This window comes from Zonotrichia leucophrys, chromosome 24 (genome assembly GCF_028769735.1).
Source record: "Zonotrichia leucophrys gambelii isolate GWCS_2022_RI chromosome 24, RI_Zleu_2.0, whole genome shotgun sequence".
Taxonomy (NCBI): Eukaryota; Metazoa; Chordata; class Aves; order Passeriformes; family Passerellidae; genus Zonotrichia; species Zonotrichia leucophrys.
The window spans coordinates 1,516,891-1,541,132 of record NC_088193.1 but is presented as its reverse complement, the minus strand read 5'-3'; the positions used below and the strand labels follow the sequence as shown (position 1 = coordinate 1,541,132).

General features: G+C 49.6%; 2 protein-coding genes across 3 annotated transcripts; both read left to right on the top strand.

The window, feature by feature from the left end:
• Positions 1-148: 148 nt before the first annotated feature.
• Positions 149-16,098, top strand: BCO2 (beta-carotene oxygenase 2). Of its 2 annotated transcripts, XM_064731974.1 has the most exons (13): positions 149-467; positions 1,244-1,336; positions 4,614-4,818; positions 5,762-5,973; positions 6,898-7,013; positions 8,487-8,589; positions 9,603-9,731; positions 9,851-10,011; positions 11,282-11,449; positions 13,839-13,976; positions 14,150-14,332; positions 14,697-14,807; positions 15,088-16,098. In XM_064731974.1, the coding sequence occupies exons 1-13, from the start codon at positions 359-361 to the stop codon at positions 15,199-15,201; spliced, it is 1,842 nt and encodes a 613-aa protein (XP_064588044.1). In that variant the 5' UTR covers positions 149-358; the 3' UTR covers positions 15,202-16,098. The 2 variants fall into 2 exon arrangements, with proteins under 2 accessions (XP_064588044.1, XP_064588045.1); XM_064731975.1 differs by lacking the exon at positions 1,244-1,336 and having other exon boundaries at positions 150-467.
• An 873-nt stretch (positions 16,099-16,971) lies between these two features.
• On the top strand, positions 16,972-20,909 carry PTS (6-pyruvoyltetrahydropterin synthase). Its single transcript, XM_064732168.1, has 6 exons — positions 16,972-17,378; positions 18,274-18,353; positions 19,046-19,068; positions 19,457-19,513; positions 19,832-19,902; positions 20,441-20,909. The coding sequence occupies exons 1-6, from the start codon at positions 17,233-17,235 to the stop codon at positions 20,577-20,579; spliced, it is 516 nt and encodes a 171-aa protein (XP_064588238.1). The 5' UTR covers positions 16,972-17,232; the 3' UTR covers positions 20,580-20,909.
• Positions 20,910-24,242: the final 3,333 nt, after the last annotated feature.

Here is a 24,242-nt window from a genome sequence, read left to right as displayed (position 1 = left end):
TGGCAGCAGCAGCCATGCCCTGAGAGCAGCACCAATGCCCTGAGAGCAGCAGCAATGCCCTGGCAGCGGTGGCAATGCCCTGGCAGCGGTGGCAATGCCCTGGCAGCAGCAGCAATGCCCGGGCACTCGCGGCTCACCTGGCCCAGGTGCACGGAGCGCTCGGGGCCGGCGAGCGCCGCGCTGGCGGCAGGACCCGCCCCGGCCCGCGGGACGCGGCGCTGCTGCGGGCAGGGCGCTGCTGCGGACACGGCTCTTATTGTGAAAGGATGATGAGAGGCAGCGCTCACCTCTCCCGTCCATCGCTGCCTCCCTGCTCGCTGCCCTGGCACCGCTACCTCCGCCCGCTCGCTCCCAGCCGATGCTTTCTGCCCGCCGGAACATGTTCGCCAAAATCCTTCTGTCCGCCACCAGCCTTCTGCTCGCTCACCTGCTGCATTTCCTCTGCTCTTTGATGCAATTCATTCCAGGTAAAACGCGTTAAAATCCCTCTCATCCCGTGCCCTCGGAAAGGGGCTGCTGCTGCTAACACGGGTCGGGAGAACGATTCCTATTGTCAGGCATTCGCGACGGAGCGATTTGAAGTCTTTGTTAGATGGCACAAAATGCCTGTTGTTTGCTGAATGGATAAAGGGCAGAGGCAAGGATTACAGCAGATACAGATGGTCTAGAGCTGGAAAAGCAGCACACAGCAGATTCTGTGTGCGAGGGAGCCAGCTGGAAGTGGGCAGGGAGAGGGTTCTTTGGAGCCGCATCGTTGCCGAGGCTTTAACCCGACCGTGCAAACGGTGAACTGCCCCAAAGGATTTGTATCACAGCTTTGTGTCATCATTGTACCGCTTGGGCTGCTTTTTGTTTGGGGTTTTTTTCCCCCTTCGTTTTATTTTGTTTATTTGTTTACTCGTTTTCTGTAATTAGGAACCAATAAAAATCATGGCCGACCTCAAGGGAATTTCTGCTGTTTGATGGTAGTGGTAGTTTTGTGCCCTTTAAATTCAAAGCACTGCTTCCCAGGTATCCAAAGAGCTGAAAAAAATCTCAACTCTGCCTTGTTGTGCCATGAGAAGACCCCAAAGTGTAAACTCTAATTTTTCTGGGAAATCAACAGCTATTTCATGTGCTGGGGTTCACTGTCGCCTTCCTCCTTCCCTTCCTTTGAGCCTTCCCCTGCTCTTTCTCCATTTATTTTTTTCCCTGTGTTTTCTGTCGTTTCTTCTCTGTTTTCCTTTGCTCCTCGGGCTGTTAGAGAGGAAGTCGGTGCCTGAGGCCCTGGCCATGGGGAACCAAGCAGCTGCGTGGAGCAAGGAGCCCAGCACGGGCACATCCCGGCACTCGCCAGGCAAGTGCTGCCCCTTCCCCTCGGAAATCCCGCTGGGAGCTCAGGGCTCCGACCCTGGGGATGGCTGGAGTCCAGAGGGCACAAATCCTCAGCTCTGCTTCGGCCTGGGGTCGGGGAGAACTGCTTTGCTTCCATGTTGCGCCAGTGTTTTACATGGAACAAAACACAGCCTGTGCTGGAGGAAAATTCCCAGTTCGAATGTTCCTCGGGGAGAACAGAATTCTTGCCTCATTCTCCCTACCTGAAGAATATAACGAGCATTCTGTTTGCTAAATTTTGCCCTTAATTCTGGAGTCAAACAATTAGACTGTGCATGGAGAGGTGGATCCTGAGCCTTGGCTTTGAAGGCGTAGATTAAAATCAAAATGGCGTTGCCCATGTAGCAAATGGCTCCCATGCTTCTATCATCCACCATTCCAGATTTCGTGTGCCACCCACTGCTGTGGAAATGCAATTTAATGTCTGATTCGTGGCGGCTGCACCCACAGCAGCTTTCTCTTCAAAAGCCTGGTCCTTCATCCCACCATATCTGCATAGAAGCAATCAATAAATAATCAATGCTGGGCTGTCAGTTTGTACGGGCCGGTGAAATCATGGCACACTGTGCAGGGAAGCAGGAGCTGAACAAAGGATAACTCTGCTGTGGTTGCCTGCTATGTTAAGAAATATTGGAGGAAAGTTACACCTCTGTGTCTGGCACTGCCTCTGCTTGGATATGCCAAAGACCTTAAGCGTGTTTTTAGAAGTCTGAGGTAGGATGGAAAGGAACTACAGTGGAGAAATGAGGGTTCTGTGATCTTGTGCCGATTTTCAAATGTTCAAGCACACACAGAGAGCCCTGCTGAGACTGTCGGCTTTTAATTGTGGATTCAAGTTCTTCCATCTCGGAGCGTGGCCAGAACTGAAGGAATAATTTTATTTATGCATTCTTTAAAATTAAAAACCGGCCTATCTTCTGCCTTCCTCAGAGAGAGATTGGTCCATTCTTGGGGAGCTGGATGTTTAAAAAGGGTTTTTTTATGAGTGAGTTTTCCCCTGAAGCTGAAACAGCTTTTTTGAAATTACTCAGGAACATTGTGTCGAGCAGGAGTTCTCTGTGTTTCGTGCATTCAAAGTTCACTTAAAGTTAACAGTTATTCGTCACATCTCTTTTTGTTTAATAGGGAAGATATGTTGGTTTGGTTTTTTTCTTCTTGCATGCCTTCCCTCCCACTAGCTGTTCAGAATTGTCTGCAATGACTTGTCTTGTTTCTGGAAGTTTCTGTTTTGGCTCATGTTGGTGTTGGGGTTCGCTCCCATTTTGCCAGGGAGCAAATTTCTGCCAGGATCTTCAGCTCATTTGAGTGATGCTCAGAAGAAAAAAACCAATCCATTCTCTTGCTGTGCTTCTTTCTCCCTTTCTGGCCTGCATTTGGGGCATTCCCTTAAATATTCTTGTTGTTTATAGTCCATTCTATTGAAGTCCAGTTTGTAGGGGATGCCTCGGAATGAATTCTAATGAGATGAGTTCTAACTAGATCAGATTTCAAGGATTACTGAGATGACCACGTGAATGGTTATCACAGGACAGGAAAAACAAAAAGAACTTGGCTTACTTAGCTTAGGAAGTGATATGATTCTTCACCCTAAATACAAGACAAGGAAGAGAAAACTACCAAAACTACACACCAGAGCTGCCATAAAAACAAGAATAAGACCCTTTGGTAAATTGGAAGCATTTTCCTGATCATCTGGACAAGGAGCAGTTATCAAAAGAGGGAATAAATGCATGTAGACATAATAATTTTTAACACAGAATTCTTAAATACAAATTTCTGGGGCAGCAGTTGGGAGGGGTGGACTCAGGAGGTCTTTTCCAGCCCTGGTCAGGCTCTTTTGTGGAATGTATCTTTGCAAAATTTCCATTTACAGTGCTCTCCAGGAACTTTCAATGTAGTGCTGTCTTGAGTCATGCCAGCTTTGTTTCTGCTTGGATGTGAATTATTTCCTCATGGATGCGTTCCTCTCATTCTTTAATGCGCATTTTGCATCTTTGCAAACGAAATCTTCTAAATATCTCCTTATGGATGTGTTTCTCTTGTTCTTTAATGTGTATTTTGCATCTTTGCAATCCCCATCGGCGTTTCTGTAAACACTTCAGAGATCTAAAGGGGGATTTGGGGATTGGCAGATTGGAGAGCTAGATTGGATCCTTGCATTTTACCTTCTTGCAATCCTAACACACAACCTGTGGGTGTTTTTGTGTAGAGAAACAAGCTCAGCAGAGTTCTGCCTGCCAGCTCAGCTCCTTTGCAGATAGTCCAGCTGAAATAGTGGATTTCCTCTGGAGATGTTGAGCAAAAGGTTTCAGAGGAGGGAAACTGGGCAGCAGCTACGCTTGGTCACCTGGATTAAAGGATGTAGGCCAGAAGCAGTGGTGGCGAAAGAGCAGAAAATCAGAGTGAATTCTGTAACAGCCCGGACTCCCTTCAGTGTGTGGTGTCTGAGCAGCCCTGGGCGATGGAGCTCTGCCTGCCATTGCCCTTTTTGGTCAGCATTTCCCCCACCTCAGTGCTCAGCAGTGTCTCGGGGAGAGCACAGAGCGGCTGCACTGAGGGCAGGATGGGCAGGTGCCAATCTGGGCAGGGAGGCACCCCCGGCTAAATCCACCTCTGCAGCTAAATGGATTGCTAAAACAATCCTTGTGTTGATGAGGCTTTGCAAACCAGGCTGTGGGAGCCAATCACTGACATTACTGGTGGCTCACAGCATTCCAATCACTTCATGCTCTCCTGGGGCTTTTGTTCTCCAAAAGGGGTGGTTGCAGCCAAACCAGAAGCTTCGTCATAAATTATCCTTCTCTGCTTATCTCCCTGCCAAATAAAAGTTGTAAATCTATCTTGTGCTGTAAATGGGCTTGGGCTCAGTTTCATTGGTCTTCTTCCATTTTTTGCAGGTTTTTTTCTCTTCTCTTAATTATTTGCAAAATTAAATCCAAATATGCATTTCTTTGATTAAAAGAAAAGGCATTATCTTTTCCATCATCCTATATCTGTTACCTCCTTTGGGCTGCAGAACTAGTGTTTCTTGTGGATTAACTAGAGCAGAGTATCTACAAGATTTTCAGCTCCCTGTGGATGTGTTGGGTTTTGTGGCATTACTTTGAGTATCCACCACAGCTTGGCTGCTTGCTGAATGCTCTTCTCCCTGACATCCAATCTCAGGATCTAGCATTTGTCACTCAATTCCAGTGAAAATCTCAATTCCCTGTGTTTTGTCCTCCCTGCTCTCTTTGCAGGTTTCAAGCATTACCTGCCCAGCCCATCCAAGGAGCAAACCCTCTGCCACAGACCCCGGGGGCTGCAATGCATCTCCCCCTTAGTGCAGAGCGTGGAGGAGACCCCCGAGCCCATCCCAGCCAAGATCAAAGGCCACATTCCCAAGTGGATCAATGGAAATCTCCTGAGGAATGGCCCTGGCAAGTTCGAGTTTGGCAATGACAAGTAAGTCTCCTTTAAATGAATTTTTAAATGCCCCTGGGCAGAACGCTGCCTAAACCTAAAGGGGACACCCCTCATGACTATTTAGAGCATCTTTTAGCTTCTTTTTATGTAAGGGAAGGAAGAAATACCAATGTCACTCTTTTGAGAGCAGTTGCTCCCTCAGTTGGGAGCTCCCATTTTCTGCAAAGAGGACCTGGGTGGTGAAGTCACCCAGGCTGGCGAAGCTGAGTCACAGGGAACATCTCGCTCACAAAGAACATGCCCAGCTTTGTCCTCTGTCCTGAGCAAAAATCCACCCCTGAGCACTCTGAAATAAATCCAGGGCACGAATCTGGAGAGTTGGTTGCACCAAATGGTGTGAACTGCTTTAGAAGCAAATCCACCCAGTTGTAAGAATAATACATTAAAATGCCCCCAGAAGGCACTGACTCCCTGTGGCTTGGAATGTGCCATTGCAGTAACTGACAGCTCAGCTGGTGTCAGTAACTGGCCAAAGCTGATCTCCTCCTCGTATTCCTAGAGTGAGACCATCAGGTGTTCTGGGAGTCTCACCAATCCCTTGGTTTGGAGACAATGACATCCTGCAAGAAGCTGAGAGCTAAACGCCTCTGCGTTTGCAGTAATAATTTATGTTGTTGTACAGTACAGCACAAACTCCATTCCCTCTGCAGAGGTGGGTGGTTTATCTATATAGATTATTCCCAAAAAGCCTTACAGCATTTGCAAACACCACATCCCACAGCTATGAATATACTTGTTTCAATTTGGTTTGATTTGGTTTGTTTGATTCAGAGGTTTTCCCAAAAAAAGCTGTGGTTAATATATTATTCAAGGGATCTGGGAATCAGCTTTTACAAACATCAATAAACCTAAAAAGAGGGTACTACACAGCATCATACAATGCCCAACTCTTCTTCATCTCTTTTTTTCTCCCTCCTGGAAGGTTTAACCACTGGTTTGATGGCATGGCCCTGCTGCACCAGTTCCAGCTGGCCCATGGCACGGTGACCTACAGGAGCAGGTTCCTGCAGAGCAGCTCCTACCTGAGGAACAGCCAGCACAGCCGCATTGTGGCCTCAGAGTTTGGCACCTTGGCCATGCCAGACCCGTGCAAGAGCCTCTTTGGGCGCTTCCTGTCCCGCTTCGAGCCGCCACGTACGAGTGCTTCTGTGAAACCTGAGGGGCTGCTGAGATCTCCTTGGAGGAACTTGTGGTTAGGTGGAAAGGGAGGGGAGAGGAAGTCTGGCAGACTTTCTGTGAGCCCGTGTTTTTCTTAGAATATGGCCCAAATTCCAAAATTATGCAAATTGGCGTCAGCCTCAGCGTGGGGAGGCAGAGTTTAATGTTTTAATGCCACTTCAGCTCGCTCAATCCTGCGTCTTTCTGCAAATTTCCCAAAGAAAGCTCTCCCCGAGAGAACATCCTGTGCAGTGCTGATAATGAGCATTACAGCCTGATGTTCTACCTGAGACACAGCTTTGCCCTTAGAACACCTTGCCTTGCTAAGCTTGTAGGGTAAGTGGGCTAATCCCTCCCTTCCTGGACTAAGGGGCAGGAGATTATTGGGTAGGGTGAGGGATGGAGCTGCGCAGGAATGGAAGTTCCAGTACCTGTAGGAATCTGTGTACGTCAGGGAAGAAAGAGGCTTAAATGCAAGCAAGGTGTTCCCCACTAAAACCAGCAGGGCTGAAGCTTGCACCTTGTTGCTGATGCTGTGGCCATCCTCTGTTTCTCCTCTCCCCTCCTGCCACATCATCTGTCCTTTCCCGAGGTGCTCACACCTTCACTCGGGGTGACACCCCCCAAATCCCCACCCCAGCTCCCTCAAGGCATTCCAGATCTCTCCACATCCCTCACCTGCCTCGGCCCAGCTCCAGCAGTGATTCCATCTCTGTCCTTGTCCTTTTCACCCAGCTCCACCTGCACAGTTTCCCTGTGTAGATTATCAAGATGTTTCCAATCAATCTCCCAGGGATTAATGTCACTGCAAATGGGTTTATTTGTTTAAACATGTCTAACTTGCCATAATTCAACATGAGCTGCACAGAGCTGTACACAATGCCAGGATTTCTGTTTCAGAGCCCAGTGACAACTGCAATGTGAACTACGTGCTGTACAAAGGGGATTACTATGTCAGCAGCGAGAACATCTGCATGCACAAGGTGGACCCAGAGACGCTGGAAACAAAGGAGAAGGTGGGAAAAGGGAGCTGAGATGTGGTGGCGCAGAACCACACCTTGCTGGATCGAGGGGAATTCCATCTCCGGAGGGATTTGTCTGTGCCTGCAGCATCTCCGAGTGCCGAGTCCCTGGGCAGCTCTCAGGGGTGGGGGTGCAGTCACTGCCTGGCTGGGCACAGCTATCAGTTCTCCTCTGCTCTCCCTGCTTGCCTGGGCTTGTCTGCGCCTCTCAGCAGAACAGGAAACAGCTTTTTTCCGTGCACAAGAAAAAGTGAACATTGCTGGTCTCACATCTGCCTGTTCCCTGCTGCTTTGCTTTCGTATCGATTCTCTTGATCTGCTTTTTCCACCTCGAGCTTTGCACGCTCCAGAGCTGCCCCTGATCAAACCCTGTTGTAAAGGGGTGGTTCAGCTGCCGCTTGATTTTCTCCCCCCTGTTAGGAAATGGCCAAAACATCAGAGAAGTTTTTCCCTGTGACAGAAGAAGGTGACCTGTGACAGCACAGCACAAGCTATGTAGGGCTGTCCCGAGCCATGCCAGCTTTGTTTCTGCTTGGATGTGAATTATTTCCTTATGGATGTGTTCCTCTCATTCTTTCATGCATATTTTGCACCTTTGCAAGTGAAATCTTCAAAATATCTCCTTATGGATGTGTTCCTCTCATTCTTTAATGCATATTTTGCACTTTTGCAAACGAAATCCCCCCTGCCTGCACGCTTAGAGGGGATTTGGGCTGGACAGCTGTGGGAAGGGCTGAGGGAGGATTCTGCCCTTTCTAAGTCAGTATTTACTGCTGGGCCTGTTTGACACCAGGAAATGCCAGCTCAGAGCATCCCTCAGGCTGTGAGGGAGCCACTCCAGGAATTCTGCAGGGTCAGCAGTGAGTCATGAATAAGCTGTGTGTAAAGCACAGCCACTGAGCTGTGCTGGGTGGTTTGCCAGCTGACCTGTTTGTAAACCAGACTGCAGTCCTGAAAAGACACGTGGGGATTTTCAGGTTCAGCTCTGCTGAGCAATCTTGTCATAAAATGAAAAGAATTCCCTTCAAGTGTATTTTTTTAGCTGCAGGCTGTTTTTTTTTTTTGGGTAAGCGAAGAAATGGAAGGGATTATCTCACATTTAAACTCTCCAGTTTGTGATGCCTTAATAGGACCTGGTTTTCTGAGCTTGCAGTGACAAAACTCTTGGTGATTTCTTGGGGCAGTGACCGTCCCTTCACACACCTACCTGTGCTTGTTGTGGGCATCATTCCCACTGCACCTGTACCCTGAGGACATCTGTGTCCTCCAAGGAATGTCTACTGCTATTAGTCCTGCTTTACTGATAGAGAAATATCCTTATTTTCAAGGATTTGCAGGCAGAATGAAGGCTGGAGTCCAGATGCCACATTATTAATAATGAATAAAATCTGCTCTTCTTCCTCAGACTTCCACAAAAGCGACCCTTGGGGAAGTTCTGCACTGACTGAAAATCTCTGGCATTTGCAGGTGGACTGGAGCAAGTTTATTGCAGTGAATGGGGCCACAGCTCATCCCCACTACGAGTCTGATGGGACAACCTACAACATGGGCAATTCCTATGGGAAGCACGGTGAGGAGGGCATGGCCAGGCTGGTTTTTGGGCAGGGGGTGCAGGACCCCTCCTGGTGCTGCTTCAAGGAGCAGCTGTTGGAGAAACACCCAAAGAGACCTGAAAATTGCTGTTCCTCAGTCAAAATGTCAGTGTCAGTCTGTGCCATAAAACTGGCTCCTCTCAGGATTTAGTTGCAGATGCTTCTGACTTTGGCCTGTGAATGTACAGCAAATTCTCCTCTTGCTCTCCCAAGCTTTGCTGGAAAACGGGAGAATGATTTTTTTAAAGTCCCCTCCACTGTTAAAGCCTCATCTGAAGAAATTTAGCAATTCATGTTTTTCACTTAGAATAAATTGGCTTTTGATGAGCATCATAAGGGTTTTTGCAGGAGGGGAGACAGAATTTATTCTGGTCGCCTGGCTATCTTCCAGCAAAGCTGGGTTTTATGGGATGTTTTTCTTCTTCTCAGAACTCTGAGCATCTTGATAGGATCCTGTTCCATCCACATGGCTGCTCAGTGAAATCCTTCTTTTCCAGAGGCCTCTGAGAACAGCCACTGCCCTTTATTGTGATCCCTTGTGATTTTCCCAGTTTTGACCATTTTCCATTCTTTCTGCTTTCATTTCCTTTTGGCCTCAGAAAAGCCCAGCTCCGTGCCATGTGATTTTCCAGCTGGACATACCAAGCTCTAGATCATTATTACTCAGGAGTGCCATCCTTTCCTGCTCATATGCCAGGTTTATTAAATGAGGATTACTAAGGCTCAGAGTTTTCATTTCCTGTGGGCTTGGTTTTCATCCTGCCCATGTTATCACAGGACAGCACTTCAGGCAGAGCTGGCATTCTCCCAGGCTAAGATCTCTCTATTTCCTTTCAAGCATCCTCTTTTTGTTGTTCTTTTGGTAGATAAATCCTCTGTAGATGCTTTACTGCCTGTTGGGAGATGTTTAGGAGTGGTTATTCCAAGTATTCCTGGAGGGCAGGGAGGAGCAGAGCCTGAGTTTGGTTTGAACACCTTCTCCCCTTTCCAGGATCCAGCTACAACATCATCAGGGTCCCCCCACAGGAGTCAGGCCACGGGGACACCTTGGAGGGAGCCAAAGTTCTGTGCTCCATCCCTCCCAGGAACAAGGCAAAGCCATCCTACTACCACAGCTTTGGTAAGATTCCACCCCAAAACCAGGGAGTTTGGGAAAATGCGGTGCAGAAAGGGCTGGCCAGCTCTCTCTGCCCTGGAGATGTTTTCATTTTGGGTGATATTCCTCCCTTCTCTCCTCAGGGATGACTGAAAACTACATCATTTTCATCGAGCAGCCCCTCAAGCTGAACCTGCTGAAGATCATCACCTCCAAGCTCTGTGGGAAAGCCATCTATGATGGGATCAGCTGGGAGCCTCAGCACAACACCTACTTCCACGTGGTGAACAAGCACACTGGGGAGGTGAGGGGGTCTTTGGCCCCTGCAGCAGCTAATCTGGAACTTCAGTTCCAGATTTCCAATTTTTTTTTTTCCCAATTTTTTGGGAACTTTCATTCCCTAAAGTGCTACATAGCAGCCATGGGGAGTTTAGGAACCAATCCAGAAGTTACTGCAATAAATATTTTAAAGTTTATTGTAGTGTACATTTACACTGCAATGTTTATTTGTAGATTTGTTAAAAATGGGATTTCTTCGTGCATTTTCCTCTTTATTCATTCATTTCTTTGCCAGGCAGAAAGAAGCAGTTTGGAGGGACAGGGACTGAAATGCAGGTCCCAGGTACTACAGGGTATAAAAAAGTCAGAACCTGGGAAAGATGCACAGCAAGGTTAATTGATATTTTGGGTTTTCTTCTTCCAGTTTTGCTCCTTAGGTACTTAAGGCAGCCCTTTTGTAGTGACACAAGGACAGAAGGCAAAGCCCAAGGGACGAGAGGGGTTGCAGTGGGGGGCAGAGTGTGGTATTTGCAGGGATCTTCAGTACGGGGAGAGAATGATGCATCTGACTCCATCTTATCAGAAGGCTAATTAATTATTTTATTATAGTATATTCTCATGACTGTCAGCCAACAGTTCCTACACACACACACACACCTGGCCCTGATAGTCCAAGGAAACAAAACACCATGACTTTGGGTAAATAATCTCCATATTGCATTCTGCTTTTGCACAAACATGGGCACAGCAAATGAGATAAGAGTTGTTTTGATCACTCTGAGGTTCAGAGAATGTGAAACCCGGGAGTATTCTCGGGAAGAATTGTGCCTCGCTTTTCTCTGTGAAGGTGAATTTCTCTGTGAATGATGAGGACTGCATTGATATCAGAAGGCTAATTAATTACTTTATGACACTACATTATTCTATACTATATTACATTGCATCTAAACTGAATCTTCCAAGCACCAAACTCTGCACACAATCTTGTGACTGTCCTGACTCAGACACACACACCTGGTCCTGATAGACCAAGGAAATAAAACACCGTGACTTTAGGTAAATAATCTCCATATTGCATTCTGCTTTTGCACAAACACAAGCACAGCAAATGATAGGAATTGATTTTCCTTTCTCTGAGGTTCAGAGAATGTGAAACCCAGGAATATTCTCGGGGAGAATTGCGCCTTGCTTTTCTCTACCAAGAGAAATGCGGGGCTGCCGGAGAGAGGAGGAGGAGGAGGAGGAGGAGAGGCAGGAGCTTGCAGAGGAGCTGAGCTGTGCCCTGCTCCCTGCAGGTGCTGCCGGGCTCATGGTGCTCGCAGCCCTTCGTCAGCTTCCACCAGATCAACGCCTTTGAGGAGCGGGGCTGCGTGGTGCTGGACCTGTGCTGCCAGGACGAGGGCACCAGCCTGGCCCTGTACACGCTGCAGAACCTCCGGAGGAGCGGGCAAGGGCTGGACCAGGTGAGATCCCTGCCCCTGCTCCCCCAGCAGCTGCTGCAGTAAATGAGCCTTGCTCGGTCTTACCCTATGCAAGCTGTTACAGCTCCAGAGCTCAGTCCCCAAGGGGACTGGGTGCTAGAAGCCAGCTCGCTCTCAGACCAAGGCCGTGGGACAGCCCCTAGCAAGCAGGGAGATATTCAGCTCTTAGTGATCAGGCAGCTCTTGTGATTTCAGCTTTGCTTGCTAGGTAGCTTTTCCCTTGGCCTAGCAAGCCAAGGAGAAGCAGAAGACGCTGGCTGTTCCACGAGTATGGCTTTATTGGAGGGTCCGTGAAGGGTCTCTGCTCTTCTTCTTCCAAGTTAGTAGGGGTACAGTGTGCTACTTTTATACCCTTGGCCTGGATCCAATCCTGACCAATGGCAAAGGTGTTAGAGTGACCATAAGTGACCAATGGTAGGGTTTAACACAATATTGCCTTACATGGCTATAGGGATAAGGTACAAGGCGGATGTCCCTGGAGACAGGAAACTTCTTTGCCGCTGTGTCAGCATTCTATTCTCCAAGGGGCCCTGGCTAAACCTGAGGGGTTTACTACACTGCAGCAGTTGATTTTCTGCAGCAAAGCTCAGGTTGGGAGAATGGAGAACGCCGTGGGGACAGCACAAGCACAGTCCGTGAAAACTGAAATGATCATCTCTTGATGCTTTCTCTCTTTTTATATCTCTCTCCATGGAGCGTGCCCTTGAAACTCTTCAAGCCCTGTGTGTCACACAGAGCTCCATAGCCTGGCAGGATTTATTTCTGTTTTTAAACCTTGGTTTTAATGGCATTCATTTTCCCTATCCGTGTGTAATGCAATTTTCCCCCCAGAAATGATGCAAAATAAGTTGTAGCATAACTTCTAAATGGAAAAAGAAAAAGGAACCCTGTTCTTTAAGACATTACTTCATAAAACGAGCAGTTTTTTTGAAAATCACAGAAACACAAATACCACAGAAACCCCTGCCCTGTTCCTCACAGACACCTCACAACAGCACATTCAAATAAATTATTTATTGTGCCCAGCTCTGTGAAAAGCCCCGTTTCAGGCTGTGTGAGGGGCATTATTTTGCATAGGTCACACATGGGAAAAGTGGGGGTGCTTTCAGTTTCTCAGCGTGCAGATGTGTTTGTTGGAAACCCAGCGTGCTGGGGGGGCTGCTGCATGTCCAGACAGGGCTGAACTTCCTCTGTCTGTCCTGAGCTGTCTAGAACCAGCTCAGCTCCTGCCTCAGAGGGGCACAGCTGCGTCCCTTCGGGTTCTGCTTTCTCTTGGCATTTATTCTGGGCGTTTCTCAAGCATTTTCCCAGCCTACGCAAGTAGAGCAGATTGTTAACACCAGCTTTTATTTTGTCCTCCTCTGAGCACAACCCAGGTGGAGTTGGATGTGGCTGGAGGTGTCCTGGTGTCAGCACTGGGCCTGTGTTTCCAGCAGGCACGTTCTTCAAGTGACAAGTGGCATCACCAGCACACTTCACCCACGCGCACACAGAGGAGTCATTTCAGAACAGAACCTCAAACTTCACTGCAGCAAAAGCCTCACAACTGTCTGGGCATGGCTTGTCTGCTTTCCCCAAATTTTCTGCCTCACTAACCCTGGCAGAGTATTCTGTGTGGCAGAGTTCCTCAGCCAGATTATACGAACCAGTAAAGTTTTGAAAACAAGGTTAACATGTAATTAAAGTGAGCTTAACTGAGCTGGTGGGTTGTGGATTGAAGTAACTGAGACACACCAAAACAGGGTCCTTATCTATTTTACTTAAATGGGAATATGATGGGTTGTGAACTTGGCTTGAGCAGAGCTTTAGTGGCAGTGGTGGAATTATCCTCTCAATGTGCTGTCTGCCACACTGGGGGCTGCACTTTGCTCCCCAGGTAAACCCATCATCATTCCCTGGACCTCCAACCATGAATCCACAGGTACCTGAGCATGGAGGAGGGAATCCTGCAGGGGAACTTGAGGCACTGAAGGCACAGTGCTCTCCTGCTTCTCCTCAGAGTGATGTGAAGCAACACAAGCCTGTTCTAACTGAATAAAACACAATGCAGTGTCTGTCCCACTGCTGGATTTGGTGATAATGGTTTTATATTGGGCTGATTTGCATACCCAGCTCAGCATTAATTACTGTGAGAGCAGTGCGGACCCTTTTAATTCATGTGGTTTTGGTTTCTGCTGTAAATTACTGGAACATGCAGGAACTTATTCTTTCCATTATGTGCGTTACTTTACCAGAACTTGGTCAAACATGTAAGGAAAAGAAGAAGAAGAATTCAGGGGTGTCTAAAACTTCAGAATTGTTCCCTAAAAGTGCATTTTAGCTGAAATGTGTGTCCTCTGCCCATCACCATCACTCTCTGTCTCTGTAACAGGTTTATGCCTCCGTGCCCAGAGCTTTCCCTCGCCGCTTTGTTCTCCCTCTGGACGTGGGCTCAGACACACCCGTGGGCAAAAACCTGAACCCGCTGCCTTACACCCAGGCAAAGGCTGTGAAAGGTGCAGATGGCAAGGTGTGTACCAAACCATAAATGCATTTATGCAGCAGCTCCTGGACCTCGGAGCTTTAACCACCTTTGGTTGTGTGATGGTTGGTGGGACCAGCCAGCTCTCCCGCCCTGCCCGAGCTGAACCAACCCTGCACATTTCCTGGAGAAATTACCCTGCAATTTTCTTTTTCTCCCAGGTGTGGTGCACACATGAAAATCTGCACCCTGAGGGCTTTGAGAAAGTCGGGGGCCTGGAGTTCCCCCAGATCAATTACTCTGGGTACAACGGCCGCAGGTACCGCTACTTCTACGGCTGCGGCTTCGGGCACCTGCTCGGAGACTCCCTGATCAAGGTCGATGTGGAGACCAAGAATTTCAAGGTGAGGTGAAGGCAGCTCATCGAGTCCTTCCCCTGAAGTGCATTTGAAGGTGTGACATTTACTGGGGGGTTTTTAGGGCTTTGCACAGATGGGTCTGGGATGAGATTCCCAATTTCATCCCTCACCTGGCACCCTTATGAACGTGGCACAGTCACCAAACAGGAGAGGATGGCACCAGTACACTCCTGGAATGAAAAAAAAGTTAATAAAAAGTTGAACTCTTAAGTTTCTTGGAGCCCAGAGTATTTCCAGGTGCCTTTGTGGGGAGCATTGTAACTCTGCTCAGTGCAGCAGACAAGTATTAATGCAATGAAGCTCATCCATATGTCCCTGAAGCTCATCCATGTGTTCCTGTGCTTGCTAGATCTGGCAGGAGGAGGGATGCTACCCGTCAGAGCCCGTGTTTGTGCCAGTGCCCAATGCCACGGCAGAGGACAGCGGAGTCATCTTGTCTGTGGTGGTCTCCCCTGCTGAGGTAACTTGCTGCCTGCAGTTTGTCAAAGTCACACAGCATTAATTCACTTTTTGAACCTCACAGCCGAGCTGGAGGCTCCTGGCAGGTGCTCCCCAGAGGCAGTGCAGGCAGGAGTTCTCCCCAGGCTGTTGGTGTGTCCCCAGTGAGGCTCAGAGCTGAGTGAGGCTCGGAGCTCCTGCCCTGCAGGTTTGCTCTCCGTGGTTTGCTCTGTGCCTTTGTGTGCAAACAGTGCGAGAAGTTCAGCCTGGGCGCTCACTCTGCCTCTCTGCTCCTCCTGCAGGACCAAAGTGCTTTCCTGCTCGTGCTGGATGCAGAGACCTTCCAGGAGCTGGGGCGAGCAGAGGTCGGGGTGCCAGTGCCTTACGGGTTCCACGGCGTCTTCAGTGCCCACTGAGGAGCTCCTGGGCACCTCCTGGGACTCAGGGCCGAGCCAGCCCCACGAGGAACCTCTGCTGCCTTCACCTCCCACCTTTCCATCGCGTCTGGGATGAAGGAGCTGCTTTTTCTCCACCACAACCTCCTGTATTCCTAACAAAACACAGCCAAGGAAGGCAGGAACCCCTTTGCTCCCACAGCCCACTGCTTTATCTGCATTGTTTTTACTATCTTGCTAGACCAGCTAGAGCAGCAGTTCACAAAGGATGCCAGGGTGAGGCTTGCAAGGCAGAAAATGGAAGCTGAGGTGATAAAACCCTTCCTGTGGTGCCCTGAGGGGAAGAGAACATCAACATTCAGGGCTGTGACTTTGGCTGAAACATTCAGAGCAGACGAGAGGAGTAAAACCCAGCAGGTGACAGGTGGGCCCAGTGAGGGGGAATAAATAAATCCCCCCTTGCATCCAGGTTGCCTTCGGGGGGCTCCAGGGGGTAGATGCAGACACTCACAGAAGCTGTGCTCGTGCTTTTTTCTGTACCATAGCAGTGCCCTCAAATAAAACCTTGGGAAGTTTTTCCTTTCTCTGCCTGCCCTCAGAGGCTTGTAGATGTGGGGGGCACATCTGCAGAGCGGGACACAGCTCTGCTGGCTGACAGCTCCTGCCTCCCTCCCAGTCCCACCAGTAGGAAACACCAGTAGGAAACACGGAGAGCTCCAGTGTGGCCTTGGTGTCCCTCTGGGGTTGAGCAGAGCAGAACAAACTCCAGCCCCCTGTGTCATCCAGGCTTCTCCAGACCCTCTGGGTGGGTCAACAGTGAGGACTTCTAGTTGTACTTTTTCGTTGTGAAGAATTATTTGAATCATTTCCTTGAGTAATAAAGGAGCCCTTTCGCCCTTGGGGCTTTTCCCCCTCTGAGGAAGCTTCCTTCACCTTCCTTACAGGTCTGGGGAAAAGAAAAAGGATTTTACCTGAGGGAGAGGCAGACGAGGCTCAGCCAGAGCTGGTGGAAGCCACTAGATGGCAAACAGTTCCCGTTCCTGCTGTTCAGCAACCTCTGGTCATTGTCACATCCCGCTCTCCTGCTGGAGCCTGTCCCCGCGGGACAGCAGAACGGTGCCAAGAGCTGTTTGATGGAGTTCAGCCACCATTGGTTCTCTTTTTTCATTTTTGTTATTTTTCTCGTTGAGGTGGGAAACGAAAAGGAGCATCTGGTGCCAAATGGGGTTGAGCATCCCGGGATAGCACATGGGTTTGGAGCTATCCTAGGTGCTGAACACGGGGAAAAATGGAGCATCCCGGGGATGAAACAGGGGGTTGGAGCATCCCGGGGCTGAACATGAGGGGATTGGAACATCCTAGGGCTGAACAAGGAGGGATTGGAGCATCCCGGGGCTGAACATGGGGGATTGGAGCATCCCGGGGCTGAACACGGGGGGAATTGGAGCATCCCGGGGATGAACATGGGGGTTTGGAGCATCCTGGAAGCGAACACGGGGGGATTGGAGCATCCAGGGGCTGAACACGGGGGGAACTGGAGCATCCTAGGGCTGAACATGGGGGGTTTGGAGCATCCCGGGGCTGAACAGGGGGTTTGGAGCATCCCGGGGCTGAACACGGGGGATTGGAGCATCCCGGGGATGAACATGGGGGGTTTGGAACATCCTAGGGCTGAACAAGGAGGGATTGGAGCATCCCGGGGATGAACATGGGGGTTTGGAACATCCTAGGGCTGAACAAGGAGGGATTGGAGCATCCCGGGGCTGAACACGGGGAGGAACTGGAGCATCACCGGGTCCGACAACAACACGGAAGGACCGGAGCATCTCCAGGGCTAAACACGGGGTAACCAGAGCATCCAGGGGCTGAACACGGCGAGGAACTGGAGCATCCCCGAGTCCGACATCGGCACCGGGGGATTGGAGCATCCCCGCATCCCGCACCGGCACGGATGGACCGGAGCATCCCCGGGGCCTCACACGGGGAGGAACTGCAGCATCTCCCGGTCTCGGCGGGCGGATCCCGCGGGCTGGAGCCGCCCCCGGGGCCGGGATGAGGCCGGGCCGGAGCCGCCCCCGTGGCTGGGCTGGAGCCGCCCCGCTCCGGCCCCGCCGCGTCCCCGCGATGTCACCGCGCTCCGCCCGCCTGGCGCGGCTGTCGCGCTCCGTCACCTTCAGCGCCTGCCACCGCCTGCACAGGTGAGCCCCGCACAGGTGAACCCGCACAGGGAGCCCCGCACAGGGAGCCCCGCACCGGAGGACGCTCCGAACCCCGCTGCGTTTCCCGGTTGTGTCCCCGGCCCGGCCCCTTCCCGCAGCCAGCCCTCCGTGCCCGGCTGCAGTTCCGTGTTCTGACTGAGCCGGCGGCGCTTTCGCTTTGTAAACATCGCCCTGCGCCCCCCCATCTGCTGGTTTTCCCCCAAAACTGATAAATTCCTTGACCTGAAGCTGCCTCAGTTTTAGGACCGGTCTCTTCTCCCAGGCTAGGAGCGGTGGGACGAGGGGAAACAGCCTCGAGCTGTGCCAGAGGAGGTTTAGGCTGGAGATCAGGAGGATTTCTCCATGGAAGCGGTGGCCAGGCCTTGGAAGGGGCAGCCCGGGGCGTCCCCATCCCTGGAGGTGCCCGAGGAACTCCGGGATGTGGCACTCAGTGCTCTGGCTCTGCTTGGACCCCAGGATCTCACGGCTCTTTCCAAGCTCAGTGATCCTGGGGTTCTGTGATGTCCCCAAAATGTGCCTTGACCTGAAGCGCTCAGAGCAGGGCCCTGCATTGCTTCAAAGGGAACATTCAGAGGGAAATCCTTTGTACTTCTTTGTTAATCGGTGATAAACCCAAATGTGCAGCTTGCTGCAGGCCGAAGGGATTTTGGGCCCAGATGTTGAACATTTATCCAGCAGTGAAACAGACACAAAACCACAGCAGGGAAAGATTCAGTGCTGTCAACAGCATCTTTTCATGGCCCAGCCATTTCTGTCTGTGTTTGTGCCTCCTGGGCTGGTTAAATGTGGGAGAGGGAAGAGATGGAGAGCTGGAGAGCAGAGCTGAGTGAACCCATGGAGATGTGGAACAGATCCATGCCTGCCTTTCCCACAGCAAATCCCTGAGTGATGAGGAGAACCTGAAGCTCTTTGGGAAGTGCAACAATCCCAATGGCCACGGACACAACTACAAAGGTGGGAAACTGATTTCCATCCTTGCTCAGGGTGGGGAGGGCAGGGCCACTCACTCTCAGCAGCCTCAAACAGCTTTTTTTCCTCCTAATTCTTAATAAAAACACAAACCCAGTGGCTGAGTTTGTGTTTTTATTCAGAATTAGGAGGAAGTTTCAGCAGCAGGGGGTTGAACCGTAGCATGGGTTTGCCATTTTTCAGCTGAGTAGATAATAAATATTTATTTTCAAATGCCACTTTTTGAATCAAGTCTGCTTGTTTACGCGCTGCAGAGTCATTGTGATTGGAATGGAGATTTTTCTAAGCAAGAGCCATGCAAATTAAACAGCCTGTAAACATTATTTGAATGGGTTTTTTTCACAAGTTCTCCCATTTGAACACTCCGAGCACGCAGAATTAGATCTCTGCAATTCCTGGAGAGGCTCCCTGTGCTGTTGGCACCCTGAAACCTCTACTGAGGAGCTGCTTTATCAGGGGAGACAGGCTTATCTGCAGCCTGCTGTGGCACCAGCCCTTGGGGAGGGATTTTTGTGCCTCTGAGCCGTTGTTTTTATGGAGCATCCCCTCATTTTGTAAAAGCAGTCCCACTCCTGAGTGCAGCCCGTGGGTGAGCAGGGCTGTGAGTCCCAGCCGAGCAGCAGATGTGGTTTTGGGTTCATGGGCACCACAGTGACCTGATCTTTTCTGTTTTCCAGTTGTGGTCACCGTGCGTGGAGAGGTGAGTGCTGCCAGCGTCCTTTCCTGTCCCTCAGGGTGGCACAATCCCCACGGTTCTGGATTTCCCAGAGTATTTCAGAAACTCTGTGCACATCGCTAGAGCAGGTTTTCTGTGCCCACTGTCCTGTTCACAAGGATTTGCAGTTTAATGCTGTTTTCATGCTTGAAGACTCTTCCAGAGCGTTGTTTCTGCCTGGTGTCAGCTTTTAGGAGAGAGTGGAACCTCTGGAATTGTTTCCAGGCTGTACCAAGCCCTTGGGAGCATCCCAGGAGTGCAGCTGGAGCCCTCTGACAGCGGGGAGATAATTTCCTTGTGGCTCAGATGAGCTGAGCATAGATATTCCTGTCTGGTTTGTGCTGCCACCAATGTCCCTTGTGCTTCCCTGCAGATTGACCCGGTCTCGGGGATGGTGATGAACCTGACAGACCTGAAGGAATACATGCAGGTAAAAATAGCCCAGTTTTCCTTCTAATCCCCTGGGAGAGATGATTAGAGCTTGTCTGGTCCCAGCATGGGGACGTGGTGAGCTGCTGAAGGCAGCACATCAAAAGGAAATTAGGCAATAATTGAAGAATAAATGCCTTAGCTGTGTTCTGTGAGGCAGAGCCGCGTCTCCAGCTGGGAATCTACAGCTGCATCTGGGGCTCTTTCCCTTTATTCCCATCCTGGCTGTGGGGGTTACCTGGGCCTCAGGCCAGGCAGGGACAGGGACAGGGACGGGGATGGGGACAGGGACAGGGCTGTCACTGTGCTCTCTCTGCAGGCAGCGATCATGGAGCCCCTCGACCACAAAAACCTGGACAAGGACGTGCCCTACTTCTCTGAGGTGGTGAGGTGGGTCAGGGGGCTCCTGGGGGGGCTCATCCTGCCTGGGCAGCAGCAGCAGCAGCAGCAGCAGCAGCAGCATCTGTACCTGTGTGCTGAGCACACCTGTGTCCAGCCCTGCTGCCCCTCCTACATCAGCCTGGACAGGCAGGACCTGCCCATCCCACCCATCCCACCCATCCCATCCCATCCCATCCCATCCCATCCCATCCCACCCATCCCACCCATCCCATCCCACCCATCCCATCCCATCCCATCCCACCCATCTCACCCCATCCATCCCATCCCACCCATCCCATCCCATCCATCTCCAATCCCACCCCATCCCACCCATCCCACCCATCCCACCCATCCCATCCCATCCCATCCCATCCCATCCCACCCCATCCCATCCCACCCATCCCACCCCACGTGCTGGCAGTGCCACCATCCCCACGTGGCCCAGGTGTCCCCAGCTGCCCCTCAGCATCCCCCAGCCCACCCTGGCTGCAGATTTTGGTGTCAGTTCTGCCCTCTGAGCCCTGGCCCTGCTGCTGTTCCCCCTCAGCACCACGGAGAACGTGGCTGTGTTCATCTGGGACAGCCTCCAGAAGCTCCTGCCCCAGGGCGTCCTGTACAAGGTGGAGGTGCACGAGACAGAGCAGAACGTGGTGGTTTACAAGGGAGAGGAAACAATTGTCAAGTGAAATCAGCCTGGCCTCAGGTGCTCAGCAGAAATCTCCATTCTCAGCTCCCTGCCCAGCGTTTCCTGCAGCCAGCCCTGGTTCTGTGCTCCTGCAGGACGAGGGCAGGTGTTTCACCAGGACCCTCCCAGCAGTTTGCCCATCTGGCTTCTCACAATGGGTTGGTTTCTCTGCTTTTCCTCAAGACCTTCCTGTTTTGCCAGCTGATGTGAGATTTAGAGTTGTGCCGTGGTAAATAAAGCAGCTTTGGGGAGAGGAGGTGGCCTGGCAAAATCCCCAAAGTCTTTGATTTCTCTCTGATTAAATATTGAATTAATTTATTTGATAATGTGAGCTTTGGTGTTGCTTTGCTCCTTGATCAAACAGAGAAGCATTTTTGAGGGTGAGAACAACATTATCTTTCTATTTTTTGCTTCTTATCAGTTTATTTCCTGTGCTGCAGGCACGTTTCGTCCTGTGGCCAGCAGATCTTTCTGTGTGTGTGCAACTGCTGTGGTGGGCAGTGAAAAAAAGCATTTCTGACCCAAACTGGAGAGCCAAAGGGAGCAGGGTGAGAATGGAAAACTGAGGGAGCTGCAGTGGGAATGCCACAGCCCCAGTGGTGGCAGAGCCCTGGGGAGGGAGTGCAAGAATAAACCCTTAAATCCACCCTGAAATCAACCCTTAAATCCTCCCTTAAATCAACCTTTAAATCCACCCTTAAATCAACCCTGAAATCAACCCCAAAACTCAGTGGAGGCTGTTGCAGCAGGATGAGGCTGTGAGAGGAGTTTAGATGGGCACTACCCCAATTCTCCTGGATAACTTAATGGATATAATTAAAAAACAGAATCTGATAAGCAAGGCAGCAATTCCCTTGCTTTCAAAGGAAATGGGGTGTTTGAGTAGTGGGAGCAAACATCCTCTTTGGGGAGGTTTAATGAAGCACGCTCTGCTGCAGGTTCAGGCAAAGTGGGCTTTGCCCTGCCAAAAAATACCTGGGATGGTTTAAAACTTTAAATTCACAGGAGTCTGAGCTGCTCTGGAATGTGAAATGGGAATTGCTATAGATGGGGGCAGCTCTGTGCCCTGGCCTGGTTCAGCTTCACTCAACCTCCCTGGGAGAGCTTCAGAAAGGGAATTGGGAGAAAAATGAGGAATATTCCCTTTGGAAATTCCAAAAGGGAATTGGGAGAAAAATGAGGGATATTCCCTTTGGAAATTCCAAAAGGGAATTGGGAGAAAAATGAGGGATATTCCCTTTGGAAATTCCAAAAGGGAGTTGGGACAAAAATGAGGGATATTCCCTTTGGAAATTCCAAAAGGGAATTGGGAGAAAAATGAGGAATATTCCCTTTGTCAGGGCAAAACCTCTGCCCTGGCTGCAGCAGCTTTGGGGATTTTTTTCCTATTTAAAGGTGGTGCTTTGGGGATATTTGGCTGCAGGTTCCTTGCAGTGTGAGCCATGCAGGGAGTGCTCAGTGCAATGAACACTCAGCGGCCACATTTGCCCCTTTTCCCTGCTTTTTTCCCTCCCCAAATGTGGAATCAGCAGTTTTTATTCACCATGGGGGGGTTTTGCAGCTGCTCTGACCCCTCCTGCTGCCCTGCAATGATGTAAATCCAGAGCTGGTGCTGCTGATTCACAGGGCAGTGACTCATGGACACTCAAACACATCATGTGCTCTCTTTATCAGAGCAGGAATCCGCTCAGCTGCTGGCAAAAACCGAGCAAACAAACGTTACATCTGCACAGCACAGCCCACTGCTTTTATTGGCACGGGGGCAGAAAAGGCAGCCCAGACTGCTGAGGGTTTCTGCAGCCCCATGGCCCTGACAAAGCCCCTGAGTATTTATTTAATATTAAAAATATATATATATATAGTATATATAGTATATAGTATATAGTATATAGTATATAATATATAAGGTATAATATATATAATATATATAATTAATATATATAATATATATTAATATATAATATATATATTAATATATATTAATATATATATTATATTTATTATAATTATATTATTATATATAATATATAATATATAATATATAATATATAATATATCTATATTTGTATTTATTGCTGTGAAGATCGATCTGTGCCAATTATTCGGATTTCTCGGATTTCAATGACTGCAGCTCTGGGGAAATGGGAATAAATTGGGTGCCTGGGCAAGGGGTTTGGGTGAAAGGGGCTGGAAACAGCAGGGCTGGCGTTGAAATTGGGATTTCATTGGTGTGAAAATTGGGATTTCAGTGGTGTGAAAATTGGGATTTCAGTGGGTGCTGTCCCCTCGTCCTGCTCAGAGGGAGCCCTGCAGGGAATTCTCTGTGGGATTCCAAATTCCCAGCTGAGGGAGGGAGGGAATGAACTCCCGGAATTAAACACTGAACATTAAACATTGGGCTCTGCCGGAGTGACTGAGTGATGAAATGCTCTGAGGACAGTTCAGGTGACAGAGGGGACAGCCCTGCGAGGCCACAGCTGATCCCAGCAGAGCCTGGAGGACCAGGATTCCAGCTTTGGTGCATGGAAATGAGAATGGCAGGGAAATAATGACAGGAAATGTCATTTCAAGCCCCCAGTTGTGTTTAGTGGGACTGAAAGACCCAGCCCTGCCTTCCTGCCCCGTGCTAAAATCAAATCAGGGTTTGTGGAAGAGCTGGGCACAGTAAATAATTTATTTGAATGTGCTGTGGTGAGGTGTCAGTGCAGGGGTTTCTGAGGTATTTCTGTGATTTTCACCAAAACTGCTCCTTTCCTGAGCCAATGCCAGGCCAGGGGCTGCCTGTGCCAGCAGCTGATGGAGTTGAACGCCCGTGGCACGGTCTGCTCCTGTCAACCAAAAGCAAAGGTTGAGGCAGCCCAGGAAATCTGTCCAGCAGCAGCTTTCCTTTTTATTTCCATTTATTTTCATTTTTCATTTTTAGTTCAGGGAGGTTTTTCCCAATTCTGCCTCACTGGAGGAGGAAAAATCTCGATTTCTTCCTGTTTTTGAAGCACAGTGGCCAAGGGAGGACAGAGGGTGCAGTGAACTGATCCTGTTCCTGTGACACCTGGGGACATGGAGCGCCCAAAAGGAGCAGCAGAGAGAGAGGAAACTCCACCAAGTTCTGCCGCTCCTCGGGCTGGTTTTTTACAGCCCATTGTAGCCCAAACAAGGCAGGAGTTAATAAATAATCCACATATTGAGGGATGAGGAGCTGCTCCCCTGAGCTCAGCTGCACCTCCCAGTTCCCCACTGGGATTCCCCTCCTTAAAGTGCTTTTATTTCTCTCCTTAAGGTGCTTTTATTTTCCTCCTTAAGATAAAACATCTTAATTTTCCTCATTAAGGTGCTTTTATTTCTCTCCTTAAGGTGCTTTTATTTTCCCTCCTTAAGGGGCTTTTCTTTCCCTCCTTAAAGTGCTTTTATTTTCCTCCTTAAGGTGCTTTTATTTTCCTCCTTAAGATAAAACATCTTAATTTTCCTCATTAAGGTGCTTTTATTTCTCTCCTTAAGGTGCCTTTACTTTCCTTCCTTAAGGTGCTTTTATTTTCCCTCCTTAAAGTGCTTTTATTTTCCTTCCTTAAGATAAAACATCTTAATTTTCCTCATTTATTTTCCTCATTAAGGTGCTTTTATTTCCCCCCTTAAAGTGCTTCTATTTCCCTTTTTAGGGCGTTTTTGT